A 20,231-nucleotide genomic window follows, 5' to 3' on the forward strand; every position below is an offset into this window, starting at 1 on the left:
TTGTTGTAGATATAGACATTTAGTCTGTGTAGCCAGTAAGCTTGCTCCTTCTCTTACTTGATACAAGCTTGCAGAAGCTATAACAAATGTCTGAGCCCCACATTCCTGCATTAGTAGTGATTTAAATCTACCAGCATGAGAGCAGAGAATTTAAACGAAAATACACACTCCTTTAACAGCATACCTCTAGGAAAAAAAAAAACAAAACCTTTCAGCTTGTGAAAGTTATTCATGAAACTGTAGGTTAAATTTACATGTACTTTAGCTTTTACATCCCTTTTTCAAAACAGTATACCACCACTTCTCTCCGTGTAGTGTCTGTAAATGCTGATTTGTACAGAAATAAAAAGGTTGAATTATGTGCAGCTGCTGTTACGGACAAGTGGTGATCAAAATATAGATACAATATTCTACTCTGTGGAAACATCCACATTAACAGTAATATATCCATACTTTCAATCCAGATGTGCTGTACACAATTATTTTGCATAGAATATCACATTCTTTTCTATGTATTTAAAATTGCAGAGGTTAACACCTTCAGCCATTTCAGTTAAAAATAAACATGATTTCTACAATGTGATCTATAAGGCATTGTAATCCACACTTAGGCCAATGAGAAAAGACACTTGTGCAAAAAATGTCTCGTCCTAAAGTCTTTGTTGGAGGCAGAGCTGTAAATACAAGGCAATTTGATATTTTCCTTTTGTCACCAAAGGACAATATTGGTGATAGCAGCTTCGCCAAGAGTTATTTTGACCACTGAAGCAATGTAAAGCGTTGACAGTGTTCTGTTTACTCCAGGATGGCACTGATGTATGTGAAGGGATGCTGAATATGTGAGGACCAGTTAGGGTACAGCGGGCAAGAGGAAGGTTAGGACAAGGTGGGGTGTGGGGATGAGCCTTTGTCACATAAAGTCCTCGTAATCATTGTATCCTCCATCAAAGTCCCCATAATCATCCAGGTCGTCTTTCTGTTTTGCTTTTAAACCACCACCGGCAAGAACATTTTTCTTCTTCTTCTTTGTGCCTTTGGCTTTCTCCTGTGAATATCAAATGACAACATAAGTAATTAAATACCCGCATCACTTATAATGCAATACAATAGTGATGGATCGTTTAAAGTCATTTTGGCTTCTCAAAACACTGCAAGGTTCATCATGGAAGAACTTTAGTAAAATGACTGCCAAGGTTTATTTAAAAAAAGAAAAGAAAAAAGGCAACCTCTACTGCACAAATGAGGGATTACACTTCTACTTCCAAGAAAAATGGAAAATTGTACTGGTGCAGCATGATCAAAATTATTTAGTAAGGATGGCGGCAAATGCTTATTTCGACATGTTCTATTCAAATGTGAAGAGCCTATATACTATAGAATGAGCAGAAACTGCAGACAATTCCAAATTCATAAAGTCCAATGTGTAAATAGGGCAGAACGGCCTCATAACCTACCTTTTCCTGCTTTTGTTTTTCACTGAGAAGAACCGACAGAGAGTTACTGATCTTTCTTAAGTCATCTACCTCCACTGTGGAAAACACATCAACACAAATTAGTCAAGTGCTACATGCCTCACTTTGAGAATATGACTATTACCTCAATATTTTGCAAATACAGATCAAACATTTTTACATTTTGTTGGCAGAAAAAAAGGGTGCGACTTGGCTAAAAGATATAGTCTATAAAGTAATATCAAACCCAGAAGTCTAAAGCACTTGGTTGCCAGAATTAGATCTGCCAACAACAGTGCCTTTTTACTGGACAGATCAGGTGGAAATCTTGCTATCATAAACAAAACACATCGTACAAAAAGTACTTGTACAGAAGGAAAATAAACTGTACTCACATGAAATGCAAAGCTCCCGAAACAGTGACTCCAAGAAGCTGCAATAATGCACTGACTTATCAAACTGAGATATCTTGTCTCGCAGCAATTTCTCAAAAGCTACAAAATCGTCTTTAGTTGATGGACACATGGCTTCAATTCTAGAGGCACTATGTGTGGTTGCCGTTGTCTCAACACCTGCAATAAAAGAGTTTTAACTGTCACAACCTATACTATTTATAATCTTTGGCTGCAAGATATACACGAGAGACATTACCCTAAATCTTAGATGCAGTGCATGACCTGGTGTGAATTACTTGGGGTTTACTGTCATTGAAACCATATGCAAATACACTTTAACCTCCAGTTAAAACACTCTTTCATGGTATGACATAACTGCTGTCACCGGTACTTTAGAAACAGTTGTAGGTGAATGTAGTAAAATCTTTTACCTCTATTATAAGTGATTGTAAACATGATTTTTAAATGATATCGGTTATACGCATTTTCCCAGTTATGTAGGAGCCATTTATTTGAGGCTGAAAAAGTGCCCATGGGCACTGTGAAGATAGCCATCGAGTGAACAGGCGTTTCAGTAAGGGCTTTCGTATACATTCAGACCCGCCTGTAAGGGCTTTTGTATACATTCAGACCTGCCTATAAGGAGTTTAGTATACATTTGTTATAAATCACTCACTCCTGGCCATGTATGGCTGGCATGACCGGGGTTCGAATTCACAATCTTCCAATGACAAGGTGAACGCTCTTTTGTTGCATCCAATAGATCTGACAGAGTCCGTCAGAAGGTTAAAAGGGTGCTCTGGCTGCTTTGCCAGTGAGCTGGCTCTTTGGTCCAGTGATCAGAGCTCACATTTATCTCCTGTGAGACCTGGGTTTGAGTCCCAGGTAGGGTGTCTGCATTCAGCCTTCATTATTAGACCTCTTTCTTACCAAAAGCTTCCCGGGCTAGCGCCATGTCAGACTCCTCCTGCAGCTTCTGCAGACGCAGTTTCTCAGCTGCTTGCTCCTCAGAGGTCAGTTGGACACTGGGCTGTGACTCTTGTATCTATGCAAACATTTGAAACAGGTGACATTTTGGAATAGTTTTCAAAGCTGTTGTGGAGACATTTTAATAGGAAAAAATGAAATACAGACTTTAAAAGACTAAATGAATTAATCTCTAAGATTACTGGCTGGTTTCCAGAGATGGCATTCATAAAGTCTTGTGAAGTAGGTCTACATATCTAGAGTTTTGGTTTCGTGAGCTAAGCCACAATTGATCCTGGACTCAAATACCATTTTTGTATGCAGATTACTGAACAAACAATGACAATTATCACACACAATACTCACCCTCATGCTCAGCTTCTCAGGTTCTTTCTCACATTCTTTCTCTTTGAGTTTAGCACTCATCTTTCTTTTCTCTGGAGGTTTCACCTCTGTGAGAGGAACAGACACACTTGTTAGAGGGCATGGCTGGTAATCTGGTGTACCGGACATTTTCCGTGTGGGTCAATGCACCTTTTGTGCTGATATAATTAAATTTATAATAAAAAATTATTTGCCAGTGACTGGCCCGTAAAGCATCGGTCCAACTGGTACATTTTCTATACTGACACTGGGCTGGCCAAATGACAACCTTTACTAGGACCCACTTCTCTCCTCTTGTCCTCTGTTTCTCATGTCAGATGGTGTGGCTCAGTGCCAAAGATCTGTGGATGGATGTTCAATGGCAAAGCAAAAGTGAAAGTAGGGTGCATGGAAGATGCATGACTGTGTAAAAACAAAAACAAACAAACAAACAAAAAAAACCAACAAAAAACTAACTAGAGAGGATGCTGCGATATCGATAAAAATAACAATTTCCTGTAGCTTCAACACCTACAGCACCTGACACTGTGCAGGAACAGCAGGTGGAAACAGGAGGAAGATGGCTAACCACTGCCAGTCAGAGATGCATCACAGGGATGCCAAGCAACAGCGAGAGCAGGGGCAGGGGACTAGTTTTGTTGATACAGTGAGCAAGGAGCAGCTGCATGATTAGCAGGGACTCACAGGAAGGCAGAATGTGTAAAACGCCATGCTGACGATTATAATTCAATTAATGTCAATGATTAGATAACCACTGTAATGGTATCAAAGTGAGTCAGTGTCATAGTACGGGGGGCGGGGGCGGGGGGGGGGGGGGGGGGGAAGTAGGTACACACATTTAAGTGCACAGTGGGTAAACATATTTATTGGGACCACAAGGATGGAGTTGTGATAGGCGGTGGCCGATCGATTGTGGTGGACCACCAGGACCCATTTGTTTGTCCCAGTCCATATCTGTTGAAGGGGATATGCTGACCTATCAGGAGGGGGCTTGGCTGCCAGACAGCATAAGTGGAACATGTGGAAATCATGCAATTTTGTATGGGCAGCTGTCCAGACAGCAGAGGGAAAAAACATTATAGCAATCAAATAAGTAGATAAAATGAATGAAAGCCAACATGGTTTAATAGGCTTAAATTATTTGTTAAAGCACCAATAAGGAACTGCCAACCCAAACTGAGGGTAAATGCATCACACAGCTGACCTCAACCAACACATGTATTTTTAGACAACTCAAATAGTTCTGGAATGGCAAAGGCACTGTTTATGGAGCTACTTAGACTGGTCGTCCATTAGACTGCAGCAGCACCTGTTTTTTTCTCCTCCTCCTCCTCCTCCTCCTTCGGTTCCTCCTCCTCATCATCATCCCAGTTATCCTGCATGAGAAAATAACAAACCTGAGTTAGTGTCATTTTTATATAAAAAAAATGATTAATGATGACAGTTCAATAGTAACAGGAAGAGAATGGATCACTTTGACAGACTTCTGCATGATGGCATTAAAGGTTATGCAGGATGCGAAATGTCATATCACGGCTGGAGTAACAGTGAAGCTCTTGAAATATCAAGGTGCACTGATTATGCAACTTACAACTAAACAAATCTTACGTTTTATCACGTAAACTATTGTGAGGTTTATTCAAATTGCCTGGACGTCACTTCTGGTCATTCTGTGACAATGTATTCACATTATAAAACTTTACTGCTCGACACAATGCAAGATATGTAGCCAGATATTAAGGTGGTATGAGCAAAAATAAATTACATATCAGAAATACAAACAATTTACCAATTACGCAGCGTTAAAACCAAGCCCAGCCTTGACCAAACGTCGTGACCTCTCGCAGTTTATTCATGTCAGTATAAATACTGAATGCAAGCTGTTGAAAAACTAGAACAGACCCTTTCCACAAAATTACGTACAAATAACGTTGGTAAGTATTTATACACAACATACACACCACGTGTGACCGAAGTAGAAGTGAAGGCGTCACATGAGAAAATTCTGGATCACAGCAAGTGTCATAAGTTGCATAGCATGACTCAGTGCAGCCATACGATACTGGCGTCAAATAAAAGGTTGGCAGTTGTTGCTGAATAGTTCAGATCTGTGGGACCATACGCTGTTATTTCAGATGTGTAGACAGATATGACTTTTCGTTACAGCTGCCAGGACAAGGCAAAACATCAAGGCTGGACGTTAACTTTCGCAAGGCCCAGTTAGGAGACCACGAGCTTTTTACAGCTAAGCAGGCTAACCTAAATTAGTCAGCACATTAGGAAGACGCGTATGCTAAACGAAATGACTTCCTCTTCTGTTGTCACTGTGGTAAATATAAGAAGCTATAAACGGAGTTGGGTACGTGTGATTACACGAGAAACCGTTCGCAGTTAGCTGGCTAGATAGCCATCGTTAGCTATCTCGCTAAGACACGTTACATGGCCTGTCAACTCTGTCACCTGGTAGCTAGTTAGCTAAGATAGCTAGCTAGCTAGTTAGCTAGTTAAGTAGGTATCCAGCTTCAAACCAACAAGGCAGCTAGTGAACGATTACCAGTCCCAAATAGTGAATGTTGGGGAGCTAGGTAACTAGTTAACCCACCTACCCAGGTTAACCAGTGCCGTACTGGATTAACGTTAGACAGACGTGCCGGTAAGCGTCACGACCGTCTCAATATCCAACTACCAGCTAATCGCTTAGCTAGGCTAGCTAATATTGTAAAAGTAGCAGTAGGACCAGATTCAACTAACGTTACCTAACGTTATAGGGTAGCTGGACAGCTCGGACAGGTAAGTTATCTCTATACCAGCGAACGCATAACGTTACCTAGCTAGTAGCCTGTCAATCCAGCTAACCTTAGCTAGCTAGCCAAGTGGCTAAAAACATGTGGTATTTAGCCGGCTTGGAGTTTGACCTCTTATGTCAACAACAACAAGACCCTCGGGTTAATTAAAGGCACGGCGATTCCCAAATCTACTGAGGACGTAGTTACGAGGTTGGATATAATGTCTTGTCTAGCTAAATTACCTTTACGTCGTCCTCCTCGTCTTCGCCCTCCCATCTGTCCTGCAGCGCTGTCGTTTTTATCGGCTCATTTGGCTCAAAGTTGTCCGCGTCTGCAACAGAGACACAGACACACATAAACAACGTAAACTAACATTTATATCAAACCTCAAAACTACGTCTTAGGTCTTTACCCCAAGAGTCGGAATCGGCCATCTTGTGTGTGCGGGATTATCAAACTACTAAAGTAGCTAGTTAGAAAAGCATGTGGTAGTGCGGGTTAGGGTGAGTGGATGACGGGACAACACCCCCGTGTGGTGCAGCTAACGCAAACCTCCATGCTTCTTCCCAAATGAAATGTTGATAATCTTAAAGTATCCATAAACCACAATACATACAAAGCCGAAAGGAGAAAGTAATTTCTGAAAACATGCGACGTAGAAAAAAAAGAAAAGGCGTAAGTAAAAGCCAGGTTTAAGATAATTTGAACATCATTAGGTTTTTACGCTGGCATGACTCACAGTACATGGTTTTCTAGATAATTGGAAATAAAGACGGCGTACTAATTCTGTCAATAACATGTTCAGGCTAATGTACTGTCTTTCACAATTAAGCTTCTGATTGAAGGTTTTGAATATAGAGCAAAATAGAAAGGTTTACAGATACAGCATTATTACAATTCGATGATCATTTAAATTAAACTCCACTGTAATTCTGATCAAATACGTTGTCGACGCGCATATTGTTTATGTATTTAAGATGAAGAAAGGTTTTATAGTTAAATAAATGTTTTAACTCAAGTAAGGTCCAGAATTGAAACGTATCTTACAACAGTGAATAATATTGCTCATAATAATATTGTTTGGTAGTGTAATGTTTTTATTTCACAAATTCCACAAAACAGTCCCTCTAATTTAGTTACATTTTATAGAGACCACAAGGCATTGTTTCAACACTACCATAAAAACACACATTTAATGAAACCTGATACTCAAGCAACAAAACCTCAGCCCAGCTCAGCACAACTGTAAGCAAATTATCTTCTTTATATTACAAACATAAATCTAGCATGTCATTTCTTTGCCATTTCAAGACACTACCTTTCAAAAATATCAGAACTATGAACTTACTGATCAAACATGGTCATACAGACACTTTAATGCTTAATTACAAACTCACCAGTCAGGCAACAGGTGACTTTACCTGTCTTTAATAAAAATGGAAGACAAAGTTGCAGTAAGAGGAAGAGACAGAGTGAGGATGAGTGGTTGAGCCTGTGAAGGAAGAGGGGTAGCGAGAGGAGAGTTACAGGATGTGTGAAAAAACAACAATTACCAAATATATTAGATGAGTTTCGAGCAAAATTCATTGACCATGTTGTAAATCATGAGACAGTCTGGACAGAGAGTTCAGTCCAACCTCAGTAGATACAGTGTTGCAACAGGATTTCAGTCATTTTGACAAGAGCACAGGTGAAAAACAACTTTTCTCTAATGTCTACAGTAAAATCAGTATAATCACTACTAGAGTCACTCCATTAGTAATTTGGGCTACCAAAAACATGCATCCATGTTTGAAACAATGCATTTTATGTCATCCTGTGACATTTTACATGTATTTTGATTGGTCTACACTGAATTGAGAGTCCAGAATGTCAAGGAGGAAGAGGCCCCATATTATAAAAAGAACAGGACAGAGCTATCATAAACATGGTTTTGGCCAATAGTGTGAAATGCCTCAGAAATTTAAACCACAATAACCACAGTTCTCAGTAGGGTCCATCGGGGATTCTGATGGCAATGTTAGGGCAAATCCTTTAAAAAAATTACATCACATACAGATAAAACAACTCTACCTACTGTCATCTGACGGAAGGTCTTATAGAATAAAAGACCAATTCAAAGAAAGGTATATGTGGAGGTAAGCAGTTGCACACAGAACCATTTTATATTTTTAATTTCCCGTAGGCCTATACTGAATTGCACGAGGTTGTCTGCTTTCAGTGTTTTGTAAATGGATTCCTAGGCAATGCCACATGAAATTCTATTCATAACTGAGGCTGGGTTTTAACTGACAAAAGTTTAAAAAAAAATTTTTTAAAAGGTGGGAGAAACCAGTATTTTAAATAATTTTCCAGGCAAACATGGTGGTAACATCACAATGTGTGCTGCGATGACACAGAATAGGGTGTTCCACTGCCATGCCAACTTGGGTTACAACACAGCCCACATACTCACATTTGTAGCCAGACTGCAGATGATTTTCATAGCAGAGACCAAATGGATGCAGAGCAGATGAGGTGCATTGTCATCTGGGACAATGTATCTTTCCACCGACCTGCTCTGGTCCAAAAGTGGTTTCATCAGCGTCCACGGTTTTCACTCAAGTACCTACAGTGTCTGTACGAGAACACCATTCAAAAAGATTCTTCCCTTGCTGGCTTGCAATAGAGGACATAGTCTGCGACTTAGACGAAGTGCTATGGCCAGATCCAACTAGGCAATGCGCTGATGCTTAGGGAATGTTTAAATGAATGCTTTCTTTTGCCTCCAGAAATAATTTGTCACATGTTCTAGAATATGTTCTGATGCAGCCTTTGGAATTGACTGATTTTACTTGTTGCAGAGCAATTAACATTTTCAGTGTGCAGTACTGGCCTTGAGAGTTGTGTCTGGTTAATATTTTCATGTACTTTACTCTAACAATATATATATTAAAAAATAAAACCCAGACTATATCAACTGCAAAGTAGAAATGTTAACAGTGTTTTAAGCAGTATGCAACTGGTTCAAACAGAAACAAATGGGATGAACATTGTGTGTGCCATACAGTAGCTACTGGGGTTTTATAAATAAATGCTGATTGAAGTGCTTCATTTGCCAAAGATCGGAGGTGTTCTACTACTTGTAAGTGTGGTTATGAGAATTGAGAGTACAGTTTTGTCACACAAGCCTTGTTTTCAAAATCATGCTTAAGCAATCATGAAAAACAGTAAATAATTAAGAAATACAGGGTGACTTTAAAGGTCAGCCTATAGCAACACATAGTATATTATTCAAATATACACACTATTTGGACATGGATACAGGTATATATGAATAATTATGAAAAAGGAAAGAAAAGAAAAATGATAAATGCTGATCAGAAGTTTTTGGTATTGCTTTTCTTGTATCTACCCCATGACATAATGTATTTCTTTAGACAGTTAAACAGTGTCAACTTAAAGCGCTGCTTTTAAGATGGAGAATAATAGTCTTGTTGAGAAAAGTGAACTGATCCCCTGACTCCTCCCAGTGTATTAGACATGGTTCATCAGACTTGGTCACTGACTAAAAGTGTTAACAGGAACACCAGTATACCGCAAAAATAACAAAGGGGACAGACTCCAACTGCTACTCCCAATGACCTGCCTGCGGATACATACAATGGACATGGGTTTAAAAACAATAAAAAAGGTTTTATCCATAATAGTGTAGATTTAAACAAGGTGTTTATGTTACAAGTAGAATCACATACACTAATGTGTTGTACAAAAAGATTAACCGATGTGCAGGTATAACAAAAAATCTGTGCGTTTGTTTATTCATTCAGATCTTAATTCACTCAAAGAAAAGCTATACCTCTGAAATCCACAGGCTTGTTCTCCAAAGGGTCAAGCACCATGGAGAGAGCGATCTGCTGTATATGGCTGAGTGCTGAGCGCTGGTCTGCTGTGACGGCTGCAGCCTGCTCATAGGAGAACCAGCTGATCTGGACGTGGTTAAACACGACCTGCGGATGGCACAGTAGGCCGAGGAGGACAGATCAAACACTCAGCTGAACTGGGGTTCAAATGTTTCAGGGTTAAATATTCTTTCTCAAGCCACACAAAAGTGGGACGTGCAGAGAATCTTTTAGGTGACAATGTGCTAAAGGTTTCTGGTACATTTGTTGCTCTCTAATCCTCCAGGTCCATCAGTTAGGCCAGTTATGCTGTATTCCAACTACCAACACGCTTGCCTTCGATAAGGAAGTTCTAATAGACAGCTCAAACAGATGAGCAGCGTGGAATGGATGACTGAGGTAAGAAGATTTTGGATTACTCACTGCAAACTTTTTGGCTGGAATGAGAGAGATGGCAAGGGAGGTGATTCCCTCAATCTGATCCTTCACCAAGGCAGACATGGCCATGTCTGGAATCCCAGCTAGAGGGATTAGAAAGATTATAAAAGGTAACCAAGAGAAAGAAACAAGTGCAACACATACAAAAATTAGTAAATAGCAGCAAATAATTTCAAGTATTGTGTCATATCAGAAGTAAAATTAAGTAACATCATATCCAATGGTTTAATGTCCAGTTTTAGAAATATAAACATCATATTTTTTAAGAGCCTTTTTGTAAAATGACATGCATTACTGTACATTTACTATGCTACAAGAAAAGGATTTTTACCGGCAAATGCTCCAATCTCAATGAAGATCTCCGGGCCCCAGGAGCTGATGGGTCCGAATGCCAGCCTCTGGCTGAGTAGAGCGACCATAGCCTGCAGCTGGTCCTCGGAGCAGGACAGATGGAGATGGCCAAGCCACAGCACTGCCTTACTGCCAGAACAAACAAAAATATTTGTCAGACAGAGCCTTTATTCCACTGTGCTTCATGGCAATATCCCAACATAATAAGAACTAAAGTTTTTTTCTTCTTTTTTTTCTCTTTCACAGATCAGGAGCATTAAAGGGGAACTGGAGAATAAAGACCATTTGTGGAACACAGATAACAAAAGTGCAAGCCCTATAAATCATCACAAGTGAATATTACTAGTGGTTGCAGAGGGAACACTTCTTCAGTTATTTGACCTCTTGTATTGGCAATTATCTTGAACATCTATCCCCCAAAAGACCGGACAATCTCACCTAAACTCTACAGCATTGAGATTGCGAATGACAGGAGTTTCAATCCCACAAATGATGTATCCCAGGGCAACGAAGGAGCTGGAATCCAGTTGGCTGGGGTTTTTATTGGTGGAGGTCAACATGGCAGAGAACAGCAACCCCAGCTGTGATACAGGCCAGCCGTTATAGGGCATATCAAAAAGATAAGTACAGTAAGTGCACAAATAACTTTTCATTTTATTTTTTTACTTTATTAATTGTAAGCTTCTAGAATAGTTTATCACAGCAAGTTATCACGTTGTTATGACCATCAATTACATGTCTGGCATTCTATTTATTAACTAGTTATAACTGCTCCTTACCTGCTTTCTCGTCCAGTTGTTAATAGCTCCCAGAACTGAAAGGTTGCGACTGTCAGATAGATTGAGGGAGACCAGCTCATCTGCTGAAAGCTGTGTGGTGATGTGACCCAGCTGAGCAGGTATAACCGCAGCACCATACACCTGGATTCAGATCACACATCAAGGTAATCTTGTTACCACATGCTTTTAATCATTCTAGTGAGCTGGAGGGTAGAGATGCAAATTGTTGGTCAGTCGTTATGTATGTTTGAAAATTAACCATTTGCGTTAGTCATGTGTATAAAAGTATTACTTGATGTGGATAAATAAGAAATAATAAAATGAATTAGGGTTAAATAAATTTAAATGTAACTATTTTTTTTTTAATATTAAGATAAACCAGAACATCATATATGAGAATAGATGAGAATTTTAAACAAATGTTTCTCATTGTATCTAAAAATGTATAGTTTATAAGTAAACTGGGTTTTAGTGGAAACAAAAAATCAACTGATTTTTGTAGAAAATGCTGGATTTGGATCAGTTATAATCATAACTACCCACATTCCACCTCAAAGTTTAAAAACTCCATGCGATCCATAGTCTTTCTTAAATTCTTAAAAGTTTATGGCCATAACCTTTCATGTTAAGAGCATCTACCATCAGAAGAGATGCTATTAACTAGATGCTATTAACTCTAGTACCATCTTCCTTTGACAGAACACAAATCCACTGTCTTCCAGGAAAGCATTGAACTGCCTTGTTGCTAACAAAGTCTAAGCTCTCTAAACAGCTATGATTATCCTGAGGTAATACAGAGAGTGTTTACAGGAAAAAGAGGTTTAAACATTGAGGCCTCTGCAGGCTTCTGCAAAGGATCCTGGGTAGGCATCAGCAGACCTCAATGTAAGATATATTACCTCTCCACCAGGCTCAGGACAGTATAGGAAAACAATCTTCTTTAGGATCAGGTCAAGAGAAGTCTTTTCTTGGACAGTAGTTCTTGGTGTGGTGTAGGTATTGAATATCAGTTTGCATATGTTGCATAATGTATGGTTGGTATATAATGGTGGGGATTGAGAGAGAATGCAAACACTAATATGTAAAAGAAGGTGGGGTGAATGCATAATCATTTCTGAAAAATGTATAAAAACGTGGGTTCTTTGTGTGATTGTTAGACATTCTCCGGAGGGTGCCTCAATAATGCTTGTTAACGTTTACTTGCAATATTAGGACAGGACCAGCTATTCTCTTCAACTAATTCTGAAGTCTGCATCTTTATTTTCTGTTTGAATGTTTAACTTTAAAACTAACTGATTTGGGATTTAGGAGCAACAATCCCTTCTATGGACTGATAAAATATGTGACCAAGAAACAGATCACTTAAGAAAACATTCTTTCAAAAGACCAACTGAGTAAGCAATTAGATTTGAATTCAAATTCAATTCAGTTAGGTTATCAAATTCAAATTCAAACAAATAGTTGTTTCTACTTCTTTGGTCCGGCGTAGCAGCAGTGACAGCTGGGGGGGGCTGAAGAACAGATCCTGGCCAATAAGCTCCAGGCAGCTACGGAAGGCTGCCGAGGACATGCTCATCAAGCTGGTTACAGGCCAGGCAGCAGGCTGGGTCTGATGCAAGCTTTCACAAGTCGGAACTGGGCTGGCAGCTGAGAAAAACAGAGCAGGGAGATTTCATTTCCAGATGATATGTGGGATAGTCACGTGAAAAATGACTGAGTTTAGTGGTTACTGTAGTAATAATTATTTGACAACAGTGAATAGGGATAGAGTCATTTAAATGTTTTTCACCCCCTTGTATGTATTTTTCTCCCCCTGTGTATGCAGACACCATACAAATTAATTGCTTGCCAGTTCATTTTTGTTACTAAAATGTAGTAATATTTGCACCAATGAATTTTTAAGGGTGCTTCTAAAAGAACACAAAAAGTGAGAATATGTGTAATTTTATTCTTGTATTTCAATTACATGCATGTATATAAGCTCTGGTACGCAGATGATGGGAAATTTAGTGTACTCACCGCGCCCTGGTTTGAGGAAGCCTAAGAAGTACTGTAGCACAAATTGCTGTGTGGTGAAGTGCACGGAGCGTTCCTGTTCACAGAGAGAGCCTATGGCTCCACTCTCCCACTTCTTCTGGTTGACAAACAACTTCTCAATACGCTCCTGGCTCATCAGATCCTGACACACACACACACACACACACACACACACACACACACACACACACACACACACACACACACACACACACACACACACACACACACACACACACACACACACACACACACACACACACACACACACTACTGTTTGGAGTAGTTTTATTCCCCATGCATCCCTCTTGCTCCTGATCTCAGGAATTACATTGCATGAGGCAACTATGGAGGCCACTGAATAAATCATGACCACTTTCCAAATAATTGTGAGCACTTCCAGATTAATCGTATCCGCCGTCTGATTATGGGAATGAATGGGAACAGTTTAGGGATACTCCAATGAGGCTTCCTAGGTACGACAGAAGCACTGATTTTCATGTTAATAGTATCCTACCGTACGATACCACTGTATACATGTATTTATAGTTACCAAAGAAACTGAACATTTAACATAGGTCATTAATGCAAGCAAAGTATTTCTGGTGCTCTAGTAAATAAAGGAGGATGTTGTCATGGGTTTGATTTCCAGGTAGTGCATGTAACTGTCACCATGATAAATACATAAGTCACTCTGGATAAGAGCATCTGCCAAATGCCATAAATGTACATATATATGATGCTATGTCAGAATTTTGTCTTGCAAATTTTCCTGATGCAAAATCATTTTCTGACATCTAGTTGCAGTAATGACAAGAGTAATATGATACATACCAGTGGAATCAGTTTGATAGTCTCTGTTGGGAGGAAGAAGAGGAACCTATCCACTTGATTCAGTGTTACTGCAGTCCAGTTTTTGACTGGGCTTTGTTAAAAACAAAAAATAGCAAAAAAACAAACAAACAATAATAGATGATGTAACTGTCAGGGGTTGCCATGTAGCATGTTCTCCTGGACATTGTCTGGATGCAAATGAATTTCAATAGAAGGTCATTTTGTCACTGGATATAAAGTCAGGGGTCAGCTTGGTCAAGGGCAACCTCACAGTGTGTTAGGTCCATGAATGTCTATTAACATGGGAGAACATCAGAGTGAAGAGCCAAATTGGAATGGAATACATTAGTAAAACAATTAAGATGCAATCTGTGACAGAGCAAGAAGCTTTGGGAGTGGAGCCAACATCCTGAAGCAGTGGTAGCTCAGTGGTTAAGGTACTTGACTAGTAATTGGAAGATCGCCACTTCAAGCTCAATCACCACGTTGTCACTGTTGGGCCACTGAGCAGCATCCTTAACCCTTAAGTTATGTTCACTCAGAATTGTAGCTTGGATAAATGTAAATGTCATATTGCTGTTCAACAAAATGAGCATCTGAAGTTGTTTTGCCCATTATGTTTTAAAGATGAGATTGAATGTTTGTATTAGATATAGTTTGGTGAAATAAGGGTGTAACTTTGTTACCCAAAGGTGCTGGTTTCCTGCAGTATCGAGGCGACTTGGATCCTTTTGCTGCTGTTGTAGCAGAGGCCTCGCAGGGACTCAATGCTGTAAACGAAGAAGCTCCTGTCAAGTTGCGCGAAGACTTCATCACCCACAAATGTCGCCATAACACCCAGCGAACGGAACTCTTTCTCAGTGTACTCGCCGGTTTGCATGCCCTGGAAAGAAACACAACGTTGTTCAGGATATGCAGTGGGTAGCGTGGTGGCCTGGTAGTTAGCATGTTTGCCTGTCAGTGCTAGCGTTTCAGGTTTGTGTCCCTCCATGTGTCTCTGCACTCTACGGTTTCCTCCCACAGTCCCAAAACATGGGGGTTAGGTCAAATGAGCTACCCTAATAAAATTGTCCTGGTGTATGTGAATGATTGTGTGTCTGTAGGACCAGTGGTGGATGTTCTGGGTGTTGTCCTCTCTCCCCTTCCCTGTGCCTAATGCAGTCCCCCAAAAGGTTGTGGTTCAGGTTGCAATACACTGTACATGCTTTGCTGCCACTTCTCTCAAGCATGTGACTGTGCATTGATTGTAAAGTGTCCTTGGGATCATTGAGACCCAAATTTCTTCAAACTACTGAAACAAAGCTAAAATAGATAGCATCCTTTGGTCTGTACACATGTTTTCTTTGGGGAACTGAATGTTATGTAAATTCTGACTGTCCCCGAAAGGAAATTCTAAATACAAGAAAATTGGTTCATGTATTAAATAAAAATAAAAATAAAAATATAATGTTGTAGAAATTAAATTTCAGTTCCATCTCAGAGGAAAATGGTAATCTTTCAGGTGCTTTCAATTTAAATTAGTTTTTGTTGTGTGTGCAATGCTGTCTAAACATACTAATATTTTTTGTGCCAACTATATAAAGAATACCAAATAAGAATATTCATACTGGCATCATCTGAAACTTCACAAACAACATGAATTGTCCCCAAAAAGAGCCAGGGCATTTTCTTTTTTTTATTTTATAATTGCTATAGGTGACAAAAGTTGAAGTAAGAATTTTAGTCTTTCTGTATTGGAACTGAACTGGTAGAAATTCATGTTAATAGTAAAAAGGGGACTGACCAGTGACTGCACAATGTTGTCTACCAGAATGGTCTGCTTGATCCGGGGCATTAGGAGGAAGTACTGTGGATCCTGTACAACCATTTTCCTTAGCGAATCTATCATCACTGGAGGGAACCTCTTAATAATGCTCATTCTGCAAAGCAGTGACATTTCATATACCACACACACACATGAACATTAATGATTATTAACAAACACATAGTGATAACTCAATTAAAAGACTCACGGGAATGAGAGAGCAATCTGGGAGCCCATATCTTTAAGCAGCTCAGCAAAGAAGTCAGACTTGTATAGTTTGTCAGTTACGCAGTTCAGCTAAATAACACAGAAGAAGAGATTTTCCTTAAAGGGCTGAAAATAGAAAATCACTGCAGCCTAAAGCAAAGTGTCCACCATATACTGGCAAATATCAGAACAGGGTCAACTACATTTCATGTTTTAGGAAAACTAGAATAAGGTATGTTTATCCAACTTGTTTTGCTCCTTATTGTTTAGAAATACATTGGAAGCAATCATAAAATCACAGGACTGAGAAGACTGATGACAGGAGTTGGTTATTTAGCATCATTACCAATGATGGGTGCAGTGGTTGTGACTGCTCCCTCAGAACCCTAAGAATGTTACGCAGGGATGATACTGAGGGGTAACCCTGGATCATCATCTTCAGAGCATTACAGCTCATGCCCTGGGCAACTGTCCCTAAATGCCTGCCAAACACCATAAACACACAAGCAGTGATACATATATCATGGCCCGAAAGAGAACCAAGAACATTGTTGTCATATAATCAATTATATCACAAGACAGTCTGCATAGATGCATAAAACCAGAAGAGATGGAAGTAACATGGAATAAAATATCATTACTCACATGAAAAGCTGACTCGAAAAGTTTTGTATGGGAGTCATAACCTCGTTGAATAGGGTTTTGGCCTAGAGGAGATAAAGTTGTAATCAGAAGGTTGCCCCATCACTGCCGAGTTACTGCTATTGGGCCCCTGAGCAAAGCTTTTAACCCTCAAGTTGTACAAATCATAATTGTAAGTTGCTTTGGATAAAAGTGTCAGGTAAATGTAACTCTACAGTATGTTTGAGTGAGGTTATGCTGAAATTTCAGCAACTGAATGTCAATATGGTTTAAAAATATATTTTAGTACAATAAAAAAAAAAAATTCATTTTACAAAATGTCAGTTGTGCCGTGTTTATTATCTTGGTTTTGTGTAATATAAACTATATGCACAAACATTTTCTGATTCTGTTAGAACATAATACATTTTGTTTTCTTGACTAAAACAAGCATATTATTGCTTGAATTACTGAAGAATGTAGCAAAGAAAGCTTGGAGAGGAAACATTAATATATTCAGAGTCTCCTACACTTTAAAAAAGTGATGGGGACATGCTCCTAGCATTCACAGAGTATATTACATACAGAGTATGTTGTGCACAACAGTATATACTGAGTAGAAGTCAATTAAACCTTCAATTATTGAACTACTGATATATTGGCCTCAAGCCTCAGAAGGCTCTTATTTTAGAGCTAAGCATGGCATTGCAGGTCCTGTTTTGGCTGTACCAACAACTACCCTTTTACATATAGCCAGTCGTAGCTCAATGGTTACGGTATATAACTTGTAACCGGACGGTTATCAGTTCAAGCCCCACTGCTGCCGAGTTACCTCTGTTGGGCCCCTGATTAAGGCCCTTAACCCTCAGTTGCTCAAATGTTATACTCAGCCATGATTAGAAGTGTCAGGTAAATGTAGCCATTCTTGTCCAGAATGCTGCTTTTGTAAATTGGAAAGGAAATCACATTTAGGTATTGGCTTCAGTGTCCCAGAACACAGATCTGAGTGATAAAACAGTGGGATACCAGTTAATACAAATTATTCCTGTTTGTCTGCTCTGGTTGGCCACAAAGAGCTCTGTTTGCTTCATCAGTGGTTACACAGCAAAGGAGACTCCACTTGTACATTAATAATTCAACTGTTCATTAGCTGGGTATAATATCTTTTTGGCTTGGTGGCTGGGACATGATAAAAAATGTATTGGGAACACATTATTCACAGCCAAGCCTGCATGCATACACATGCACGCACTTATGTGATCTACAAAGTAAATACTAGTAATAAGAACATTACAGCGTAAGTAAGATAAGAAAAACAATACAGTATTGCTGCCAACATCTAGATATCTATATAAGATAACACAATAAAAATATTTTTTTAAGTGTATAATAAGATATCTAGTTTCTGACCACAGCACCACCAAAGCATTACTTTTGGCTATCCGTTGACTCAGTGAAGCAGACAGATGTTATCCACAGAGACTTATGTCCGTGGGAACAATTTTGTTAATGCTACTCTGCCTGATGTAACACGCAACACCATGTTAATGTCATTGTTGTGACAGCATCTAGTAGCAGGATGTAAGATGCTGGCAGGGAAAGCATAATGAAAATGTTGCACCACACTCTCAAATGCTCAGGGATCTGGTAGAAGGCCTGAGATTGGGAAAAACCTTTTTTCAACCACAGAAGCTTGAAAGATTTCACTATGTATCCATGATTGTTTTTGAGCAAATAACAATTGTAGGAATTGTAGAGGTGTGTGTGTGTGTGTGTTGCCAATACCTGCTGTGTGTTCCAGGTGTGTATATATGGAGCGTTGCTGTTGGTTATCAGCAGATGAGCTTGGGGTATCACGCATAGCAGGGGCGTGCTCAAGAGCAGAGGCTCCAACTCATCCAGCCACGTGATCACTTCTGGAGCAGACTGAACAAACACACCAATACATTCAGCATACCAACGCATGCACCGTCAAACCCAGCACATCTGTTGCTTGAGGTGCACAGAGCTCAAAAATCCCATGGTACTTTTAATCCTAGTGTGGATCATAATTATATGCTACGTTGTCATGTAAACGGTTTGAGAGAACACACAGTGAGTAAAGAACAAAAATGAATCTGCCCTGTTTATTAATTTACTATCTAAATGTGGCTAGATTCAAATCTTGCATGTTATTCAAGCTAAAACCTCTCTGGTTTGTCATCAGTATAACCAAGACTATTATATCAACACCGATCCACCTAAAGTAATGTATCTTAAAATATTTTAGGTAACACTGAATATACTCTCTTCAAGTCTCAATGTTTAAAACAAAATAGTAATTGATAAATAAATAAATAAATTGATAATAAATAAATTGCCAGTGTCAAATTAAGCATAGTTAAAACCAAAGGGTCTTTGTGAGGTTGTCCACATGGATGAGTGTATCTCTGCCACGGTTCCACTGCCCCTGCCTGGTCCACTCTTGCTCTGGCTCTGACTAGGCTTCTCAGAATTATCACCATCTCTCACTGTGACTGGTGTGCTGCTTCACCTCTAAATGTGTAGTCCAACTTGATGTAGTTTCCAGGTTCATGTTCCTAACCTCCATATGTTCTCATGTTTCCTAATTTTAGTTATTTCTGGTTCTAATCTAACCTGACCTTTGACTCCTGTTTCTGGTTTTGACTCTGATTATCAGCTAACTAATGGCTATCACATTTACATTTGACCTCTTCGGGCTCTCGTTTGTTACAGCTTTGTGCTTGAGCACAGTCATGTCTGTCAGGTGGCAGGTGTACTGGCCGCAGTCAGGTGTGCAGGTGCCACGCTGGCATGAAGCCGCTCTGCTCCACCTGGCAGGGTGTAGTAGCAGGGTTGGGGCATGGGTGTTGGCACACACACCTGAACCTGACAGTTGCTGTTCCTCGTCAGCATATGTCCATCGCCTAGGCAACACACTGGCTCTGTAAATGTGTTTAATACCCATCACCTAGGCAACACACCGCCTCTGTAAGACTGTTTAACAATGGTATTTAATGCCATTGTCCATACTCAAGGCCTCCATCAACCCCCACCATCTCTGTAGACTGATAAATTACCATAGTCCAGTAAACAAGTCAATATATATTTAAAAGGAAGGTTTGGTCATTTTTCCAAGTAGGACAAACATTTATTTTGCTCTGAGAGTTTAGGGATATTCCGTGTGATGTGTTACATAATCAAGATTTATAAAATAATTGTGGATAAGGCTATGCATTGTCAGCAGTGAACAGACAAAGCTTCTTAAATTCACACCAATCACAACAAAAATGGGGA

General features: G+C 39.5%; 2 protein-coding genes and 1 long non-coding RNA gene across 10 annotated transcripts in view; 1 reads left to right on the forward strand and 2 right to left on the reverse strand.

Moving 5' to 3' along the window:
• On the reverse strand, positions 1–6,522 carry eif3jb (eukaryotic translation initiation factor 3, subunit Jb). Of its 2 annotated transcripts, XM_027008925.3 has the most exons (8): positions 6,395–6,522; positions 6,225–6,313; positions 4,506–4,572; positions 3,179–3,264; positions 2,777–2,891; positions 1,847–2,023; positions 1,455–1,528; positions 1–1,045 (listed from the first exon to the last, which is right to left on the reverse strand). In XM_027008925.3, the coding sequence occupies exons 1-8, from the start codon at positions 6,414–6,416 to the stop codon at positions 911–913; spliced, it is 765 nt and encodes a 254-aa protein (XP_026864726.2). In that variant the 5' UTR covers positions 6,417–6,522; the 3' UTR covers positions 1–910. The 2 variants fall into 2 exon arrangements, with proteins under 2 accessions (XP_026864726.2, XP_081562149.1); XM_081706023.1 differs by lacking the exons at positions 4,506–4,572; positions 6,225–6,313; positions 6,395–6,522 and adding an exon at positions 3,481–3,987.
• LOC145653176 (uncharacterized) lies at positions 6,403–15,130 on the forward strand. 3 transcript variants are annotated; one of them, XR_014119514.1, is made up of 6 exons: positions 6,407–9,985; positions 10,150–10,262; positions 10,357–10,411; positions 10,899–11,281; positions 11,448–11,595; positions 14,995–15,130. It is a non-coding gene; the product is annotated as an uncharacterized LOC145653176 (long non-coding RNA). The 3 variants fall into 3 exon arrangements; XR_014119513.1 differs by having other exon boundaries at positions 6,403–9,985; positions 10,150–10,411; XR_014119512.1 differs by lacking the exon at positions 10,357–10,411 and having other exon boundaries at positions 6,414–9,985.
• strc1 (stereocilin 1) overlaps positions 9,472–20,231 on the reverse strand; it is a 20,719-nt gene continuing 9,959 nt past the window's right edge. For 3 of the 5 annotated variants that reach the window (XM_081706022.1, XM_081706018.1, XM_081706019.1), the window contains 15 exons: positions 18,720–18,860; positions 16,959–17,020; positions 16,660–16,795; positions 16,315–16,403; positions 16,086–16,221; positions 14,989–15,185; positions 14,303–14,393; positions 13,451–13,610; positions 12,903–13,078; positions 11,432–11,572; positions 11,091–11,233; positions 10,633–10,781; positions 10,287–10,384; positions 9,821–9,971; positions 9,472–9,610 (listed from right to left, as the gene is read on the reverse strand). In XM_081706022.1, coding sequence (XP_081562148.1) covers positions 9,513–9,610; positions 9,821–9,971; positions 10,287–10,384; positions 10,633–10,781; positions 11,091–11,233; positions 11,432–11,572; positions 12,903–13,078; positions 13,451–13,610; positions 14,303–14,393; positions 14,989–15,185; positions 16,086–16,221; positions 16,315–16,403; positions 16,660–16,795; positions 16,959–17,020; positions 18,720–18,860 — 1,968 coding nt within the window. In that variant the 3' untranslated portion in view covers positions 9,472–9,512. Of the gene's footprint in view, positions 9,611–9,820; positions 9,972–10,286; positions 10,385–10,632; positions 10,782–11,090; positions 11,234–11,431; positions 11,573–12,902; positions 13,079–13,450; positions 13,611–14,302; positions 14,394–14,988; positions 15,186–16,085; positions 16,222–16,314; positions 16,404–16,653; positions 17,937–18,719; positions 18,861–20,231 lie in introns of those variants that run through there. The other 2 variants (XR_014119509.1, XM_081706020.1) reach the window with 2 other exon arrangements.

The sequence above is a fragment of the Electrophorus electricus genome, chromosome 23 (genome assembly GCF_041902795.1).
Source record: "Electrophorus electricus isolate QZ-2024a chromosome 23, ASM4190279v1, whole genome shotgun sequence".
Lineage (NCBI taxonomy): Eukaryota > Metazoa > Chordata > Actinopteri > Gymnotiformes > Gymnotidae > Electrophorus > Electrophorus electricus.

Bases quoted from the DNA above. Each gene is read 5' to 3' on its own strand.
- eif3jb (XM_027008925.3), bottom strand. From the start codon at position 6,416: ATGGCCGATTCCGACTCTTGGG. The intron at 6,314-6,394 runs GTAAAGACCTAA...TCTCTGTTGCAG, and splicing joins GGCCGATTCCGACTCTTGGG to ACGCGGACAACTTTGAGCCA. The intron at 3,265-4,505 runs GTGCTGCTGCAG...TTCCTCTCACAG, and splicing joins GGAGGAGGAGAAAAAAACAG to AGGTGAAACCTCCAGAGAAA.